The sequence below is a fragment of the Sapajus apella genome, unplaced genomic scaffold, assembly GCF_009761245.1.
Source record: "Sapajus apella isolate SASKATOON/1434 unplaced genomic scaffold, GSC_monkey_1.0 scaffold119, whole genome shotgun sequence".
NCBI lineage: Eukaryota > Metazoa > Chordata > Mammalia > Primates > Cebidae > Sapajus > Sapajus apella.
The window spans coordinates 430,806-449,378 of NW_022437059.1; the positions used below are offsets into that span (position 1 = coordinate 430,806).

At 52.3% G+C, this 18,573-nt stretch overlaps 2 protein-coding genes across 2 annotated transcripts in view; one reads left to right on the forward strand and one right to left on the reverse strand.

Annotated features, from left to right (window-relative positions):
* The first annotated feature begins 397 nt into the window (after nt 1-397).
* On the forward strand, nt 398-10,016 carry RAB25 (RAB25, member RAS oncogene family). The gene is given in 8 exon segments (XM_032260608.1): nt 398-712; nt 6,034-6,229; nt 8,070-8,263; nt 9,181-9,261; nt 9,670-9,752; nt 9,755-9,814; nt 9,816-9,836; nt 9,838-10,016. Coding segments are annotated over 8 exon segments (771 nt in total). The 5' UTR covers nt 398-669; the 3' UTR covers nt 9,931-10,016.
* A 1,918-nt stretch (nt 10,017-11,934) lies between these two features.
* Nucleotides 11,935-18,573, reverse strand: part of MEX3A (mex-3 RNA binding family member A) — a 10,675-nt gene continuing 4,036 nt past the window's right edge. The window contains exon 2 of the mRNA XM_032260609.1: nt 11,935-17,602. Within this exon, the coding sequence (XP_032116500.1) occupies nt 16,494-17,602 (1,109 nt within the window). The 3' untranslated portion in view covers nt 11,935-16,493. The remainder of the gene's footprint in view (nt 17,603-18,573) is intronic.

Genomic DNA, 18,573 nt, shown 5'->3' on the forward strand with positions numbered 1-18,573 from the left:
ATTCTCCTACCTCAGCCTCCCAAGTAGCTGGGATTACAGGCACCCACCACCACACCTGGCTAATTTTTGTATTTTTAATAGAGACTGGGTTTTACCATGTTTGCCAGGCTGGTCTCAAACCCCTGACCTCAGGCCTCCCAAAGAGCTGTGATCACAGGCGTGAGCCCCCTCGCCTGGCCTCCAGTGGGTTTCTGAGGGGCTATTTGTTGCTCATTAGTTGTGGGGCCTGCCCTCACCACAGATTCCAGGAGCCCAGCAATGCACTCAGCCCTCAGTGGGCTGTCTCTGAAGGTCCTGTCCCTGTTTCTCGCTTCCAGCTTGCGGGAGCCCAGGCTGAGAGCAGACACCCAACCTGCCGAACCTGTCTGACGTCATCGTCTCTCCACCCACCTGGGCCCCAGGTCTCCAGCCGCCCAGCTCTTCCTGTTCTCAGCTTCCGTCCTCTCAGCTTCCTTACAGCACCCCCACCTGCCAGAGCTGATCTTCCCTAGGCCCTGCCTAACCTTGAGTTTGCCCCCAATCCCCCTGGCTGCAAACGTCTCCTTACCGCCAATGAGAGGAGGGGCAGGCCCAGAACTTTTGAGAGCTGAGGGTTGAAGGCATTGAGCCAACACACAGACTTGTCACCTCTGACCCCGAAGACACCTCTACCCTCCATGCGGAGCCAAGATGGGGAATGGAAAGGAGGAAGATTATAACTTTGTCTTCAAGGGTGAGTTGGGGTTCCTGAAGCAAGAGGAAGCCCGAGAGACCCAGAAAGAGATTGCTAGAGCCGGAAAGGGCCCCCTCCTGTTTTATATCTACCAGAACCCCCTGGGGCTCCTCATTCCTTCAGAAAGAAAGCGGCAGAGGGTCGGGGAGGATCTGGTTGCAGGGGCAAAAGTCAGGGAGCTTCTGAGTATGCCTTACTCTGATAAATGATGATGTTTATCCCACCTTAAGAGAGCTGAGTTAGGCTCCTCTGTCCCGTTCCTAATAGAAACCCAAATACCTGGTGTTAGCCAGTGCAGCACAAGAGATGGAGGTCAGACTTCAGAAAGGACTTCCCTCTTGAGAAGAAAGGGAAACCAGCAGACAAGAGGAAAAAAGTCATTTTTTCTGGGCAGGTGTACAGGGAAGGACAGAAAGGAGAGACCTAGCCCTTTATAGGGTGGGGTAATACATGCATAGGGAAGACAGAAAATATCATGAGTCTGATAGAATCCAGAGGACTCCTAGGGACTCCTAGCCTTGTCTGCCTGTTCTTTGGCCGACTCACTGGACCTGCATACCAGGCACTGGGCTCAACTTGGCTGTGCCTGGAATCGGGCATGTATCTTTCCAGCCCCTGGGTTTGGTCCCCCTGCTGTTTCTCAGCCGCACCTCCATACTTCCTTCAGGGCAGGGTGTACTGTCCAGCCACCCTGCCCCACTGCCTCTCCCAACCTCAGCCCGGCCCTCCCTTGAGCTGGGACTCTCACTGTAGCACCCGCCCTCGAGCTGAGCTGGGGAACCTGTACTACCGGCAACCCGGAAAAGGCCAGCAATAATCTGGGATAATAATAGGAGGAACTACCATTTATTGAGCACTTACTATGTACCAGCCACTACCTCGTTAATACCATAACAATCCCCAAAAGTTATCTTTTATTTGGAGGGGCAGTGTAACATGGTGGTCGGAAGCCAGACTGAGCTCAGATCTCAGTCCTGACACAAGTATTGCAGGTTGGTAAGCCAGGTGTGGTGGCTCGCCCCTGTAATCCCAGCACTTTGGGAGGCCAAGGCGGGGGCATCACTTGAGGGCAGGAGTTCGAGACCAGCCTGGCCAACATGGTGAAACCCTGTCTCTACTAAAATTACAAAAATTAGCCAGGCGTGGTGGCAAGTACCTGTAATCTCAGCTACTCGGGAGGCTGAGGCAGGAGAATTGCTTGAACCTGGGAGGCAGAGGTTGGAGTGAGCTGAGATCGCGCCACTGCACTCCAGCCTGGGTGACAGAGTGAGACTCTATCTCAAAAAAAAAAAAAAAAAAGTATTGAGGGTTGGGGTCCCCAGAAGCAGATGCTGAGAAGAAGTTGGGGTGTTCAATGTTTTTTATGAATCAGCACCTGTGAAAGGAAGGGAGAGGAAACAGAATTGGGCAGAGGAAGAAGTCAAACAGCAACACAGGCTTGACAAAGCCTGGGTCAAGGGCAGGGAGCTCTGTGATTGCCCCACTTTGCTTGAGCACTGGGTGTAGGCTGCCTAGAAAAGGCATCACTTCCATTGAGGCTGCTGTCTGCACCAGAGGCAGACGCTGAAGGAGCTGACAGCTGGAGCCTGTCTACAGCCTGCCCTCCCTGCAGCTGGGTGCAAATCCCTCCTCGAAGGCTGATCTGGCCAGCACATCTCTGTGTTTACAACACTAGCCCTGTTATCTTGGGCAAGTCATTTGACCTCCAAAGCGCCTTGTCTGTAAAAACAGGGAAAATAGTAATGGGATTCATGGCACTGTTATGAGGATTAAATGAGGTAACGTGTAAAGCTTTTAAGGACACTGGCACATAGTAAGCACTCAATACACTGTAAACATGAACCATTAGTATCTCCACTTTACAACTGAGGCTTAGAGGCAAAGTCACTTACAAAAGGCCACAAAGTGGCTGGGCACGGTGGCTCACGCCTGTAATCCCAGCACTTTGGGAGGCCGAGGCGGGTGGATCACGAGGTCAAGAGATCGAGACCATCCTGGCCAACATGGTGAAACCCCGTCTCTACTAAAAATACAAAAAATTGGCTGGACATGGTGGCGTGCACCTGTAATCCCAGCTACTCAGGAGGCTGAGGCAGGAGAATTGCTTGAACCCAGGAAGCAGAGGTTGCGGTGAGCCGAGATCGCGCCATTGCACTCCAGCCTGGGTAACAAGAGCGAAACTCTCTCAAAAAAGAAAAAAAAAAGGCCACAAAGTCTGACTCCAACGGTCTTGCCCTGAGCACCTTTGGGGTATGAAGCTAGGGCTGAGAGCCCACCCATTGAGAGGGATGAGAGGGGAAATGTGCTCAGTAGGGGAGAGGCAGGAATGCAGGAACACATGTTCGCGTGCACACACACACACGCACATGCACACGCGTGCACATCCTCTTACACATATGCATATTATTTCCAGCTTTTTCATACTGTCCTACACAAATAAGGAATTTTTTTTTATTTTACTTTATATTTCTTTTTTCTTTTTTTTTTTTTTTTTTTGAGACAGAGTCTCACTTTGTTGCCAGGCGCCAGGCCAGAGTGCAGTGGCGCGATCTCGGCTCACTGCAACCTCTGCCTCCCGGATTCAGTGAATTCTCCTGCCTCAGCCTCCTGAGTAACTGGGATTACAGGCATGTAATTACACCATGCCTGGCTAATTTTGTATTTTTGTAGAGACAGGGTTTCACCATGTTGACCAGGATGGTCTCGATCTCTTGACCTCGTGATCCACCCGCCTCGGCCTCCCAAAGTGCTGGGATTACAGGCTTGAGCCACCGTGCCCGGCCTAATTTTGTATTTTTAGTAGAGATGGGGTTTCTCCATGTTGGTCAGGCTGGTCTTGAACTCCTGACCTCAGGTGATCCGCCCACCTTGGCCTCCCAAAGAGGTAGGATTGCAGGTGTTAGCCACCACGCCTGGCCTATTTTTTTATTTTTATTTTTTCAGACACCATTTCACTGTCACCCAGATTGGGGTACAGTGGTGCCATCATAGCTCATAGCAGCCACAATCTGCAGGGTTCAAGCAATCCTTCCACATCAGCCTCTTGAGTAGCTGGGACTACATGCACATGCCACCACAGTTGGCTAATTTTTTTTTTTTTTTTTTTTTTTTGAGACAAAGTCTTGCTCTGTCACCAAGCTGGAGTGCAGTGGCGAGATCTCGGCTCACTGCAACTTCCGCCTCCTAGGTTCAAGCGATTCTTCCGCCTCAGCCTCCCGAGTAGCTGGGACCACAGGCATGTGCCACCAGGCCCGGCTAATTTTTTTTATTTTTAGTAGAGACAGGGTTTCACCGTTTTGGCCAGGATGGTCTCAATCTCTTGACCTCGTGATCCACCTGCCTTGGCCTCCAAAGTGCTGGGATTACAGGTGTGAGGCACTGCGCCCGGCCTCTTTTTTTTTTTTTTTGAGCTGGGGTCTCACTCTGTCAACCCAGGCTGGAGGGCAGTGGCACAAACCCAGCTCATTGCAACCTCTGCTCCCCCAGGCTCAAGCCATCCTCCTGCCCCAGCCTTCCGTGTAGCTGAGACTATAGCTACATGCTCAACTAATTTTTTTATTTTTTGTAGAGATGAGGTTTCACTATGTTGCCCAGGGTGGTCTCAAACTCATAGGCTCAAGAGATCCTCCCACCTCCGCCTCCCAAAGTGCTGGGATTACAGGCGCAAACCTCCACACCCAGACAAAGAAATTTTAAAGTTGGAGGAGGCCTTTATGGGTTGTATAAACAAGGAAACACAGACTGAGGAAAGGCAAGTCATTTGTTCAAGTTCACACGGCTAGTTAAAAGCTGAGCAGGGCCCAGAGCCCACACTGTGTGGCTCCCAGTCCTTGGGTGCCAGCCTGCCTTTCCAGAACCACTCCGATGACCTCCTGTAACTCTGGGTGCTCAGCTCAGTGCCAGTGCAATTTGAGAGTTGTACTTACATCAGGCCCCTATACTCTCTCTACCCCAGCCCCCAGCTCATCCACGGTGGGTAAGGCTGGGCCCTGGATGCTGCCCACCAGTCTAAAGGGTCTTCATGGCCTCTCTGGTGGATCCTTGTCTCTGCAAATCCAAAGTCAAAAACTCTGGCCTGCTAACGACGATCATACCCATAGTGATTTTTATACTACTATATCCCGGACAACATCTCACTTACTTCCTACAACAACCCTTAATGTAGATACTGATGTTTTCCCATTTTTCATAGGAAAAGGACAGCTCAGAGAGGTTAAAGAACTTGCCGAAGGACACACAGCTGGTCTAACACCCAGCCGCATGCTCTTAACCATGTAGGACTGCCCCCTCCTTAGGGACAACTGGAAGCTAACTTTTTTTTTTTTTTTGGGATGGGGTCTCTCCGTGTTGGCCCAGGCTGGTCTCGAACTCCTGACCTGGTCCACCCACCTCGGCCTCCCAAAGAAGTGCTGGGATTACAGGCATAAGCCACCTCGCCCAGCCTTTTTTTTTTTTTTTTTTGAGACAGAGTCTCACCGTGTCACCCAGGCTGGGAGTACAGTGGCACGACCTTAGCTCACTGCAACTTCCGCCTCCCAGGTTCAAGTGATTCTCCTGCCTCAGCCTCCTGAGTAGCTGGGATTACAGGCACCTACCCACCATGCCCGGCTAATTTTCGTATTTTTAGTAGAGATGGGGTTTCACCATGTTCGCCAGGATGGTGTTGAACTCCTGACCTCAGAAGATCCATCCACCTCGGCCTTCCAAAGTGCTGGAATTACAGGCATGAGCCACCACGCCCGACCCTGGAACCTAACTTCTTACACATACATGAGCACACATGCCTTCCTTTCACCCACAGATATGTCAACTGCCAAACTTTCTCCTTACCCACACTTCGATTCACACCTCTGTTCCTTATGCAAACACACACACCAAACCTCCCACAATCCCGGCTCATATACATAGAGACAAGCACAGTGTTCTCATACTCCTAGTCCTGCTCCAGAACTGTGCACCCCCCGACCTCGCACCATCCCTGTCCATATTCACACACAACAGTCATGTCTCCACACGACACTCATAAAGAGCCCACAGATGTCACTCCCTCACCAGCGATGCAGGCTGACTCCGCAACCATGTCTCAACAGACCAGGCTATAACCCTTCAAGCCCCTTTGTTTGTTTTAAACTCTTGGCTTTTCTGCCCACGAGGACGGATGCATTATGCAGAGTGGCTGACTCCAGTCTCCCAGGAGACTCCGCTCCCTAATCTTTTTTTCTGAGTTCAGTTCCCTTTTTCTGCTGGGCAGACCCTCCGAGCTCAGCTGGGCTTGGAGCTGCTCTACCCCATGCTCAGCACGTATCTCTCCACTCCTTCAGTGGTGCTGATCGGCGAATCAGGTGTGGGGAAGACCAATCTGCTCTCCAGATTCACGCGCAATGAGTTCAGCCACGACAGCCGCACCACCATCGGGGTTGAGTTCTCCACCCGCACTGTGATGTTGGGCACCGCTGCTGTCAAGGCTCAGATCTGGGACACCGCTGGCCTGGAGCGGTACCGAGCCATCACCTCGGCGTGAGCCTGGGCCTGGGGGCTGCTGGGTGGTGGGAGTTCTGGGGAAGTCAGGGAACACTTCTGGAGGAGGAGGAGGCAAGGCGGCTCAGTGGTGGGCTCCGGGGGGCGGGGAGGGGGACGCATCTCAGAAGATACAAGGTACTGTAAACAGAAACAGCCCAAGCCGGGATGTAAGAACACTGACTAGTACCACCGAAAGCAGGAATCATTGCCACTTGCTAAGCCTTTGCTATGTGCCCAGGAAGGGACAAGGCATTTTACGTTTGGCATTTTATGTAACCCTTAAAGTATCACAGGAGTAAAGTGCTATAATTAATTTCTATATAAATACAAGCAAGGTGAAATCAGGGTGGAGCTGGGATGGGGGAAAGCTGCATGGATCGAGAGCGCCCCCTCACTTCTGCACAGTGCTCTGCACTTGGCAACTTTCATCTTACCACAGATGGCCACGAGCTGAACCTGGCATCTGCATTTTATGAAGACTCAGAGGACACACGGGAGGCCTCCTGACACCACATTCGAAGTGTCTCTTAGGCCGGGTGCGTTGGCTCACACCTGTAATCCCAGCACTTTGGGAGGCCAAGGCGGGTGGATCATTTGAGCTCACAAATTTGAGACCACTCAGGGCAACATGGCAAAATCCTGTTTGTACCAAAAATATAAAAAATTAGCTGGGCATGGTGGTGCATACCTGTAGCCCCAGATACTCAGGAAGTTAAGGTGGGAGGATGGCTCAAACCGGAAGGCAGAGGTTGCAATGAACCGAAATCACCCCACTGCACTCCAACCTGGGTGACAAAGTGAGACTGTGTCAAGAAAAAAGTGTCAGCAGGTGTGGTAGCTCACGCCTGTAATCCCAGCACTTTGGGAGGCCAAGGCAGGTGGATCACATGAAGTCAGGAGTTCAAGACCAGCCTGGCCAACATAGCAAAACCCCGTCTCTACTAAAAATTGACTGGGAGTGGTGGTGTGCACCTGTAATCCCAGCTACTTGGGAGGCTGAGACAGGAGAATCACTTAGACCCAGGAGACGGAGGTTGCAGTGAGCCAGGATTGCGCCATTGCAATCCACCCTGAGTGACAAGAGCAAAACTCTGTCTCAAAAATAGAAAAAAGAAACGTGTCTTCCAGTCAGTGTGAGGTCTAAGCATGTGAAATGGGGTCTGTTTGTGTGTGTATGGGGTGGATAACACTTGCCAGGGGGCAGGAAGCAAGAAGCAGGGGCTTCGGTCACACACCCTTGAAAGGTCCACACACATTCATCACTCCTCGTTACCTGACCTCTTCTGAGCCTCGGTTGACTCATCAATAAATTGGGAGTTAGGCATCACCAGTCTGAAGACACCCCATCCGACTCCAAGAGGGAGACTGGATGCTTGCAGTGATGCCTTGAATGGTCAGGCCAGGGACTGCTGCAAGGGGTAGGCATTCAGCTGGTCCTAGAAAGATGGCCACAGGAGAAAAGAGCACACTGTTGAGGAGCCATGTGAGGAAGATCTTGAAGGTAGCAGACTTGGCTGAAGCCCAGATGTGCATTGATGGAGAGCAGGGGCTAAAATCAGGACAAGGACCTGAGAAAGCAGAGGGGCCGGCTATGACTGAGTCAGTGGAGATTTTAGAGCAGTGAGGTGAAACTTTAGAGGCTCCAAGACCAGCGTCCCTGGAAGGCAGAGGAGACTTGAGCTGCCCTGTTGGGTTTTGGGCCCCTGGCCCCAAGTTTCTGTATTTCCTGATCTCTAATACTCTGATCCTGGGCGTTCCAGCTTGGTGGCTCTGCTCTGATGCTGGATCCAATGCCCCTGATTGTATCTCTGTCCATCCTTCTCATTCCCACCCCCAGGTACTATCGTGGTGCAGTGGGAGCCCTCCTGGTGTTTGACCTAACCAAGCACCAGACCTATGCTGTGGTGGAGCGCTGGCTGAAGGAGCTCTATGACCATGCTGAAGCCACGATCGTTGTCATGCTCGTGGGTAACAAGAGTGACCTCAGCCAGGCCCGGGAAGTGCCCACTGAGGAGGCCCGCATGTTCGCTGGTGAGAGCCTGCCACTACCAGGCTGACTCCTCCAAGCCTCCCACCTTCCCCTTGCAGCCTCTCAAGGCCCGGCCCCCACCCATAGAGTCCCTACCCTGGCCTCCCTCCATACAGTCCTCTCCGTCATCCCCTCTTCCTCAGGATTTCCCAGCGCTTCCCCTCTGGGACCCTGTGTCTCCCATCATGTCCCACCACTTGCCCTGAGATTGTCTTTACCAGCAATTATTTATAGTTTTTTTTGTTTTTTTTTTTTTTGAGACCAAGTCTCAATCTGTTGCCGAGGCTGGAGTGCAGTGCTGTGATCTCAGCTCACTCCAACCTCTGCCTCCTGGGTTCAAGCAATTCTCATGCCGCAGCCTCCTGAGGAACTGGGACTACAGATGTGCGCCACCACACCTGGCTGATTTTTGTATTTTTAGTAGAGATTGGATTTCACCATGTTGGCCAGACCGGTCTTAAACTCCTGACCTCAGGTGATCCACCTGCCTCGACCTCCCAAAGTGCTGGGATTACGAGTGTGAGCCACTGTGCCGAATCCGTAGCTGATTTTAAGGCAGCTCCACCCTGCAATGTCAAAGATCCTATGGAGACGATAGGCTTCCCAGGAGTCTTCTGGTTTAGAGGCAGCACAATAAGATGTCTTCTGGTTAAGGGTGTTCTGAAGTCCCATGGCCCAGCCTCCCATCTGCTTTTAGCCACTTACTAAATGGAGCAAGTTCCTGATTCATTTTCTTTGTGTCTCTGGATTCAGTTTTCTAAATGAACCTACCTCCTAAGTTGTTTTAAGGATTAAATGAACTGCTACATGCCTAGGGTTTCGCACACAGCAAATGTATATAGCAAACATTATTTGTTATTATTATTATTATTATTGCCTTGGATTCCCACAATTAATGGTGTGTTTTGCTGCCTGGCAGAAAACAATGGACTGCTCTTCCTGGAGACCTCAGCCCTGGACTCCACCAATGTTGAGCTCGCCTTTGAGACTGTCCTGAAAGGTTAGACTACCTTTATTCTTTATTCTGCACCCTATTCCATCCCTGTGGCTTCTGCGGGCAGCAGTAGGAATGCAGACACTCAGCCCTCACCCCAGCTAATTCCTCAGCTCCTCTGTGGGCCCTGGCACCACTGCTTGTCCCCCTCAGTCCCTCCCCAGTGCCTCCCACTCAGCCTGGAGCTCAGGGAGGGAACAGGCCACACTTCCCATGGGCTGACTCTTGGTTCCTTCTCCACCCAGGTAAGTAGAAGGGACCCCAATGTCCATACTCCATTTCCTGCTGCAAAACCTCCTGCATATGTGGCCACTCCCACACTCAGAAGGGGTATGCAGTGTGTGCGTGGGGTCAGGGAGGAGGGTGCATGGGCTCTAAATCTTCTGGCCTAATCATTGCCCTCTCCCCTCCCAGAGATCTTTGAGAAGGTGTCCAAGCAGAGACAGAATAGCACCCGGACCAATGCCATCACTCTGGGCAGTGCTCAGGGTGGGCAGGAGCCTGGCTCTGGGGAGAAGAGGGCCTGTTGCATCAGCCTCTGACCTTGGCCAGCACCACCCTGCCCCAACTGGCTTCTGGTACTCCCTTGTCCCCACCTCAGCCCCAGGACCTTTCCCTGCCCTTTGGTTCCAGATGTCAGACTGTTCCCTGTTCACAGCACCCCCAGGACCTTAAGGTCTTCATGCCCTATCACAAATACCTCTTTTATCTGTCCACCCCTCACAGACTCAGACCCTCAAATAAAGCTGTTTTGTATCAACGCCTGGTCAGCCTGCTGCCTCCCGTCTGTTCCTTCCTCTTCTTGTCTATGCCTCCCCTTCAACTTTGGCCCCTCCTCTGAGTCTCTAATCCCCTTCCTCCCTTTCCTCTGTCCTCCCCACCATACCTACTGCCCCTCAGGGCCAGCTGCCTCTGGAGTCCTGTGGTCTGGGGATGGTGCCAAGGGGACGGGAGGTGCCCGCCCTTCCCTCTGCCAACCCCCAGGGCAGGTGGGGGAGGGAGGAGAGCATGGAAGGGAGGGGGTATCTGGAAGGCGAGACAAAGGAAGCCATCGGTGGGCACCATCTGGTGCTGAGGGCCCTGGTGCCAAGAACTGAGGTCACTCCAATGCCAGGGGCAAGGGGAGGAGGCAGCGGGAGATACAAGGGAGAAGAGGGAGTCGGGGCCAGTCCTGTAGGTGTGTGCTGGGGAAGGGGTTTTTAAGCCTGAGAGGTGGAAGGTCTAAGCCCTCCATCCAGTTTTTTGTTTGTTTTTTTTTTGAGATGGAGTCTCACTCTGTCACCCGGGCTGGGGGGCAGTAGTATAATCTCGGCTCACCGAAACCTCTGCCTCCCGGGTTCAAGCAATTCTCCCTGTCTTTGCCTCCCGAGTAGCTAGGATTACAGATGCCTGCCACCATGCCTGGCTAATTTTTGTATTTTTAGTAGAGACAGCGTTTCACCATGTTGGCCAAGCTGGTCTCAAACTCCTGACCTCAGGTGATCCACCCACCTCAGCCTCCCAAAGTGCTGGGATTACCGGCTTGAGTCATCAAGCCCGGCCCATCCAGTCTTCTTCCTGATCCCAAGGAAGAGGGATAGATTGGATCCAGTGGGGTAAATGGGGAGGATCCCTGTCTCAGCTCTCTGCCCCCTCTCCATGGAGCCTAGCAATAGCTGTCCAGGTAGGATCTCTGTCACCCTGACTAACCTTCCTCTGGTTGTTTTTTTTTTTTTGAGACACAGTCTTGCTCTGTCACCAGGCTGGAGTGCAGTGACACGATCTCAGCTCACTACAACCTCTGCCCCCCAGGTTCAAGCAATTCTCCTGCCTCAGCCTCCTGAGTAGCTGGGAATTCAGGTGCCCACCACCACACCCAGCTAATTTTTGTATTTTTAGTAGAGACAAGGTTTCACCATCTTGGCCAGGATGGTCTCCATCTCTTGACCTTGTGATCCACCTACCTTAGCCTCCCAAAGTGCTGGGATTACAGGCATGAGCCACTGTGCCCAGCCTGTGGGTTTTTTTTTGTTGTTTGTTTGTTTGTTTTGCTTGTTTGTTTTTTAGACAGAGTCTCACTCTGTTGCCCAGGCCGGAATGCAGTGGCATGATCTCCCAGCTCACTGCAACTTCCGCCTCCTGGGTCCAAGTAATTCTCCTGCCTCAGCCTCCAGGGTAGCTGAGACTACATGCATGTGTTACCATGCCCGGCTAATTTTGTGTATTTTTGGTAGAGACAGGGTCTCACTATGTTGCCCATGCTGGTCTTGAGCTCCTGGCCTTAAGTGATCCATCCACCTCAGCCTCCCAAAGTTCTGGGATTACAAGCATGAGCCACCATGCCCGACTACTTTTTGTATTTTTAGTAGAGATGATGTTTCACCATGTTGGCCAGGTTGGCCTGGCCACCTTCCCGTTCTTCAGGTGAGGATGGAAGAAGGCCTGACTGCACCTCCAAAGAAGAGAGGGGAGTAAATGGAGAAAAATGCAGAGATTGAGAGCTTGGAGACCCGAGCAGCGAGCTATGGAGAGCAGAGGGGGAGCGCAGGGTGGCAAGGAACTCTGGAGACATCCACTACTCACAGGCGTGTAGGGAGACCAGAGCTACACTAGAGGAAATGTCAAGATGCAATCCCCACCCAGATCCTCCCACTCACCCCAAGATGGCACAGACTCACATGCAGAGAAGGAAGACAGAGCCTTAAGTAATAGTACTTTTAATAAAATTAAGTTCTTAATAGCACATTTAATACATTAACCCTCCCCCTTCTTGGTTTCTCTGCATTTTGTGCAACATCACTTTGACTTGATTATTCTTGGGTCTGTTTTATTTCCCGCCTTTATTTTGCTTTTAAAATCTTTTTCCTTGGTGGATTTGTACGTGTCTTCACTAGATGCCTCAAATTAAGTCTGACCACAATCCTACTCTACTTTCTACAGTGGAGAGACCATCCTCCCTGCCCCAGGGCTGTCTCCACCCACCCCCCCTTCCCCACCCGCACCCTCGAGTGGGGAAGGGGAAGCCCTCCCCACCCCAGACGCTACCATCCCAAACTAGCGGGGTTTCTAGGACAAAAGAGCAGGGGGAATCTGTCCCTAGGTGGGGCGAGAAGAGTAAATTGGGGAGAGGGAGATGTGTTTGGGGTCTAGGGCCAGGGAGGGGCATGGCAGAGTCATTGGTGTAATAAAGCAGGCTCCTCCTCCCAAAGGGAGAGCCAAGGGGCCTCTCCACCTCCTTCGATGGGAGCGAAAGGCCCAATCTGATTGCAAGCTGGGGTTGGTAAAAGGCAAGTGCTTTAAAAATGTTGATTTCTCACATGCAGAAGCCAAGCTCCCCAGTTTTGTGTGGGGAGGGCAATATATTCCACTCCAGGGCACAGTGGATGACCCCTACCTAGACACGTAGATGGAGGTGGACTGGAGCAGAGGGTAGGGCTGGCGTGACCCAAAGTCCCTGTGCCTTTCCCCATGGGCATGCCTTTCTCCCAGGCCTTCAAGGACAATGTCTCCACTCCACTCTGTGGGAAGTCCTTCTTGGAATCTAACTTTTATAAGACAAGAAAGCACTTTGCAAGCAGGTAAAGAACCAGCCAACTTTAAAGAACGGTTACTGAGATTGTTACTGCCACTGCTGCCATGGAGGTCAAAGCTAAATGGAAAGCTGGATGGAACAGGGGTAGGGGACTGATCCCCTCAGTGCTCTTGAAGCTCTGAAGGTGAGAAGCACGTGTGCATGTGTCTGTTTGTGGAATGACTTCCCAGGCTGTTAAGTCAATCTGTGGAGAAGTAGACTGAGGTCACACTTCAAGAAGGACTTCCTGTTAGGCCTGGGGGAAGCTGGCATGGGAGGGTTTGAGCTGAGCTGTCCCTATCCTCCCTTGGGAGCCCCAGGAGAGGACATCCCACATTGGAGTATGGACTGCCCAGGCACTAGGGGTGCAAGTGAATGTGCTCGGCCTCCTCTGCTGCCCCCCAGCGCAGCCCCTGTCTTATTGAGATGATTGGTGTGCATTGCACCCTTTCCAAGACCCTGGGAAATGAACCCCTCATTTCTTTGTCCTACAATTAAAAAATCCAAGGATTCTCAGAATCAACCCCACCAGACTGGAAACTCCCAATCTTAAACTAGCAACCTGCTCCAACCCTGCTATGTGAAGATGGGGCGACTCAGGGTGGACTCAGCCACTTCCCTCCTCTATTTATCTTTTCCTTACGACTTTTATACATTCTACTGGACCCAGCGGCCCTCAATGCTACTAAACTTTTAAGCTATCTGAATATCGTCTACTAAGTAACTAGTAATTGTTTCTTTCTCTCTCTAGGATTATATGAAATAAATTTGAATTATTATTATTAATAATTATTATTTTGTAGTATTCTTTTCTTTTAAACCCCTCGGTTTCTCTTTTTCTTCTCTCTCTTGTTTTTGGTTAAAAAAAAAAAATCTAGTTCTCTTAAATCTCACACATCTCTGAGGGTTCCTACAGGCCTGCTAGGCCTCAGTTCTGGATTTCCCCTCCTCACTTGCCCCTGGGACAGGGCAGGGGAAAGCTGGGGGGGACACCCCAGGATCCTCAGTCCTCAGTCTTACAGCTTCTTCCTTTCTTGTTAATCCCTTTCTTTGTTTGGCTCTGCCGGCTCCCCTGAGGGGGAGGGGGAGAGGGGAGGAGGAGCCCATGGAATGAAATCCAATCTACTGGAAGGACCCCAGAAGGGACCAGGTTCCCCCAGCTCCTCTCTCCACCATCCATCCCAGGATGCTCCCCCAAGAAAAGCAAATGACATTCCTCCCCAAAAAAAAGTGGGGGAAAAAAGCAACGTAAACCCAAACATATATTAAAAACACTTTTTTAAGATTTAACTCTGAATACAAATGTATTTTTTTCTTCTTCTCTCCCTACATATATTCTAAACCTTCTAAAGTTTTTTTATTTTTTTAAGGATCACTTTATCATAAAATAAAATATCCTTTTCATATAATAAATTACCTAATAAAAAGTCTTTTTTTCATATTAGCCCAGGTTCTTTGCTACATTTATACGGTAATAAACGCCTTTATTAAAATAGAATATTAAATTATAAAGAACTGCTTTTTTTTTTTTTTGCTATTTTTTGTTTTCTCTCCTCTGTGTTGGTGGCCTGTCTCGCTCCCTCTCATGCGCTCTTTCTCTCCTCTGTTTTGTCTCTCACTATGCGTGTTTCATGTTTGTTTCTAGGTTTGGCTCAATTGGTAAGGGTGGGATTGAATTTGCTGAGCCCCCTAGTGTAACAGTCTTCTGCCTTTGTGGGTAAAGAGTGGAGAGGGGGAGGGGGATCGACAGACAGACATCCCTTCTTCCCACCCCCCTCCCCACCTGCCCCCGGCGACAGACCGAGGGTGCCCATTTGGTTTGGTTTCTATTGTACAGACATCTCAGGATGGCTCACATAGGCGGGAAGGAGGGAAGTCGTCACAGGGTAGTTTTCTTGGCTGTGACCTCCTTCCTCTCCCCTCCCTGGCTGGTGTTCTGGAGGGGAAGGCTGTGGAGAGGTGTTAATTCTCAACAGGAGAAAGGAGAGGAGGAAATCCCCTCTGCACCTCCACCTACACCACTTCTCCATCCAGGAAGAATGGGACTCTGGAGCTTTAAGTGCTCGGGCGATCACTCAGAACAGTCCCACCCCATTATTTACAAGGATCTCCTAGGACTCCCTGGGACTCCCATCCCTCCATCCTCTCTTGGCCCGGCCAGCGGAACCAGGAGGGTGGAGAGCTGGTGGCAGTCCCAACTGAGCAGGAGGGTAGCAACAAAGGGGGGTGCAAGGCCTATAACAATATGTGATTCTCCGAACAGGCCCTGCTGCCCCCAATCCTGCTTTGCCCCGGGCTGACCCCTCTCTGAAGACCTGGCCTCTCCTCAGTCACAACAACGGGTGGGACAGAGACTCCATGATTTGCATGGAGGATTCAAGCTAATAAGGATTCAATAAAGGTTCAGGTCAGGTCGAGAGGGGGGCAGGAGTGGGGCACCACATGGGAGGACGAGCAGCTCTTCCCTCCACCGGCCTCTCCTCCTGCCTCATGCCCTTTCCTGCTCCTTGAAATAGCAGACATACTACTCTGGCGCCCCCACTTCCACCACCAGAAAATCCAGCCCAAGAACTACTCCCTAAATATAATGCCCATAGATGATGAAGGTGGGGGTTCGACCCTTTACCCCAGTCCCCTCCTCACATTTTCATTGAGAATGGGGATACATTCCATCAAGAATTTGAGATGTTTCTTTGGAGGAGTGGGGGAGAGGGCCTCCAGATGTTTGAAGAGGAATGGGAGGACCATCAAAATCTTCTCCCCTACTTCTCCCCAGGAGGATGGTATCCCCAAAGCTGGGCTGGAAGGGGCAGGAGGGAGGGGGTGAAAGGGAAGAAAGACAAAGACAAAGAGGAGGCAGAGCTGGGAGTGACAGCCACCAAGGGAAAGCAAAGCAAAGAGCTGGAGGGAAAGGAAAGAGTTGAGGAGAGGGAAGATCCCAAAGGAAGGGAAGATGGGCGGAGAGAGTGAAGGGAAGCATTGGGGGGCAGGGGCAGAGAGGAGCACTCCTCTCCAGATTCCTCTAGCCCAGCTTTGTGGGGACAGATGGCTTCTGAGCCCTTCAGCCATAGAAGCGATTGACATGCTTCTCTCCCCCTCACCCCGAGAAGATCTACGCAACTTCTGATAGGGCTCCAACTCCCTTACACTGCTGGAAACTGGGGACAGTTTCCCAAACAGGATATGGGGGTGGGGTGGGGGGTAAAGGGTCACGTTAGGAGGTCGGAGGTCAGGACCAGAGGGCTTAGGGATTGGAAAGAGCACCTCTAGCTACAGGTGGTAATTCTCCCTCTCCCTTTTACCCACCCCCTCCTCAGAAGAAGGGGTGGAGTGACACACAGCTGGGGAGGTGGGCAGAGGGCGTCAGGATGCCTTAGCGGCCACCTCTGGCAAAACAAAAGTTTTCTCTTAGCTGCTTCCAGATTGAAGGGTGTGTTGAGGTATCAGAGTTGTAACTCTAGTAAAATTTTCAGTCTGGCCCCCTCCCAATCTTTCCAGGACAGGGTGACCAGAGGCTCTGAAAGTGGCCCACCCTCCAGCCACCACTGCCTCCCTCCCCCCTTCCCCAGCGAGCGAGTATCTCTAAGCACCTTGCCCCTCAAATCACCGCTTTCCAAAAGGCCTTAGTGGAAAACAGGTCCAGGCTGGGCCCCCGTGGAGCAGGCCCCGGAGGCATGGGGCAGGGGGCTTAGGAGAATATTCGGATGGCTTGCGTGGCTGTGATGTGGCAGACGGGACACTCTGGGTCCGTCCTCTCGCAGATGCGTACTGCACACTCCATGCAGAACAGGTTGTGACCGCAGGGCACAAGGGCGGCAGTCACTTCGCTCTCAAAGCACACCATGCAATCCCGCCCGCCGCCGGGGCTCCGCAGGCCGCCCCCACCAAGTTTAGAGAAGCCCTGGAGCGGCTCTCCCGGCGGGCGCCTCGGGAGTCCGGCCAGCTCGGGCCCCGCAGAAGTGGCAGGAGAGCGGTGAGCGCCCGGAGGCCCAGCGCGGGCCTTGGCGGAAGAGGAGGAGGAGGAGGAGGCCGAGGAGAAGAGCACGGAGGTGGGCGTGGCGTTCTCCTGGCCCGCCCACAGCGGGGGGCTAGTCTCGGCCACGCCGTAGTACACATCCTGCTTGCCCACGCCATAGCCGGGAAACAGGTACCCGCCGTAGCCAAAGTCCCCGCCCTGCTCACCCAGCCGTGGGGCCTCAAAGCCAGAGTCCACTCCGCACTCGCCGATGCAGCCCAGGCTGTTCTGCCGGAAGGTGGAGAGGGGCTTGCAGCCGGGCGGGTGCACCCGCCAGGCGTCCGAGTAGCGGCCGTCGAGTGCGGCGTCGGGACTCCCCGCCAGGAAGTCGTTTTCATTGTTGTACTCGAGGATCTTGCCCGTGCGCACCGCGATGTGTGTCTCGATCTCCTCGCGCGCACGCTCCACGTTGCCCGGGGCACCCGTGATCTCGAACACGGGGTCGCGGTCACGGCTTGGTGTGATAATGTATGTATTGGTTTGCTGCTGGATGCGCTTGATGGTTGCCCCTTTGGGGCCCACCACCAGCCCCACCACGCGGTAGGGCACCCTCACGCGGATGGTCACCTGGCCGGGCAGAGCAGGAGCCACACCAAAGGCGGCGCCTGACTTGTTGCGGGAGGCGCGGATCATGGAGAAGTGCTCCGCTGCTGAGATGATTTCCCGCCGGGCTGTGGCCACGTCCTCCCGCCGCCCGGTCACCATGAACACGGGCTCCTCGCCCCTCACCGGTGTCTTGATGTAGGTGTTGGTCTTGGCCCTCAGGGCCTTAATCTTGCAGCCTGGGATAGGGCGGGGAAGGAGAGAGACAAAGAAACACACGCAACAGGGTTTGTGCAGGGACCAATAAATTCCTGATCTTCACCCAAATACCCAGCCTCCCAGAAGCCCTTCGGTCTACCCTTTGAAATGCCCACGGCTGCACACACAGTCCACCCTGACTTGAACGACCCATTTATCAGATCTCAGATGTATCCTATGTCTCTGTCAACCACAGATTTCGAAATGTACCAACTTTTCCTGAGTTCCATTCCGGGCCAAATTCGTTCACTCCTCAAAACCCCCAAATAATCACTGACCCTCCCTCCCATACAAGCTGGTAACTCAAATCTATTCACAAACTACACTCCTTTCCCCCAACATTTGCTCTTCCTTCAATTTCTCTACTGATTCCTGACTACTCACAAACTTCCAAATCACTTAATCACCCCCATCTGTCACTGACCCTGATCTTTCCACAGAACCCCAATGTGCTAACTTCACAATCTACTCATCTGACCCTTGATCATTACAAGTGTCCTCCAAACTACTCAGGGACCACTGAAGGCGATCTGCTCTGTGACCTCCCCACACGTAGTTTCTCTCAGTGGGCCTCAAATTCACAGTGAGGTTGCAGCAACTGGTAGAGTGGGAGACTGGGAAGGTTCTGAGAATCAGAATTTCAAGGAGGAAAGGAGCAGTATGGAGATAAAGAAACTTCTGTGTGAGGGAGCAGTGCCCAACCCCGCGTCACTCTTGTCCCCCTGTCCCCTGGGGGCAACAGAGCTGAGCTGGGCTGAGGGAGAGGTATTCTGGACCCACACTCCTGCTTTGAAGTAGGAGTGAGTTAAAGCTGGGAGGTTTGGGAAAGGCAGGAAGAGAAAGAAAAAAAATGAGACAAAGACAGACAAAGAGGGAGAAGGCAAAAGAGGGAGAAGGCAAAAGAGAGAGAGAGAGAGAGAGAGAGAGAGAGAGAGAGAGAGAGAGAGAGAGA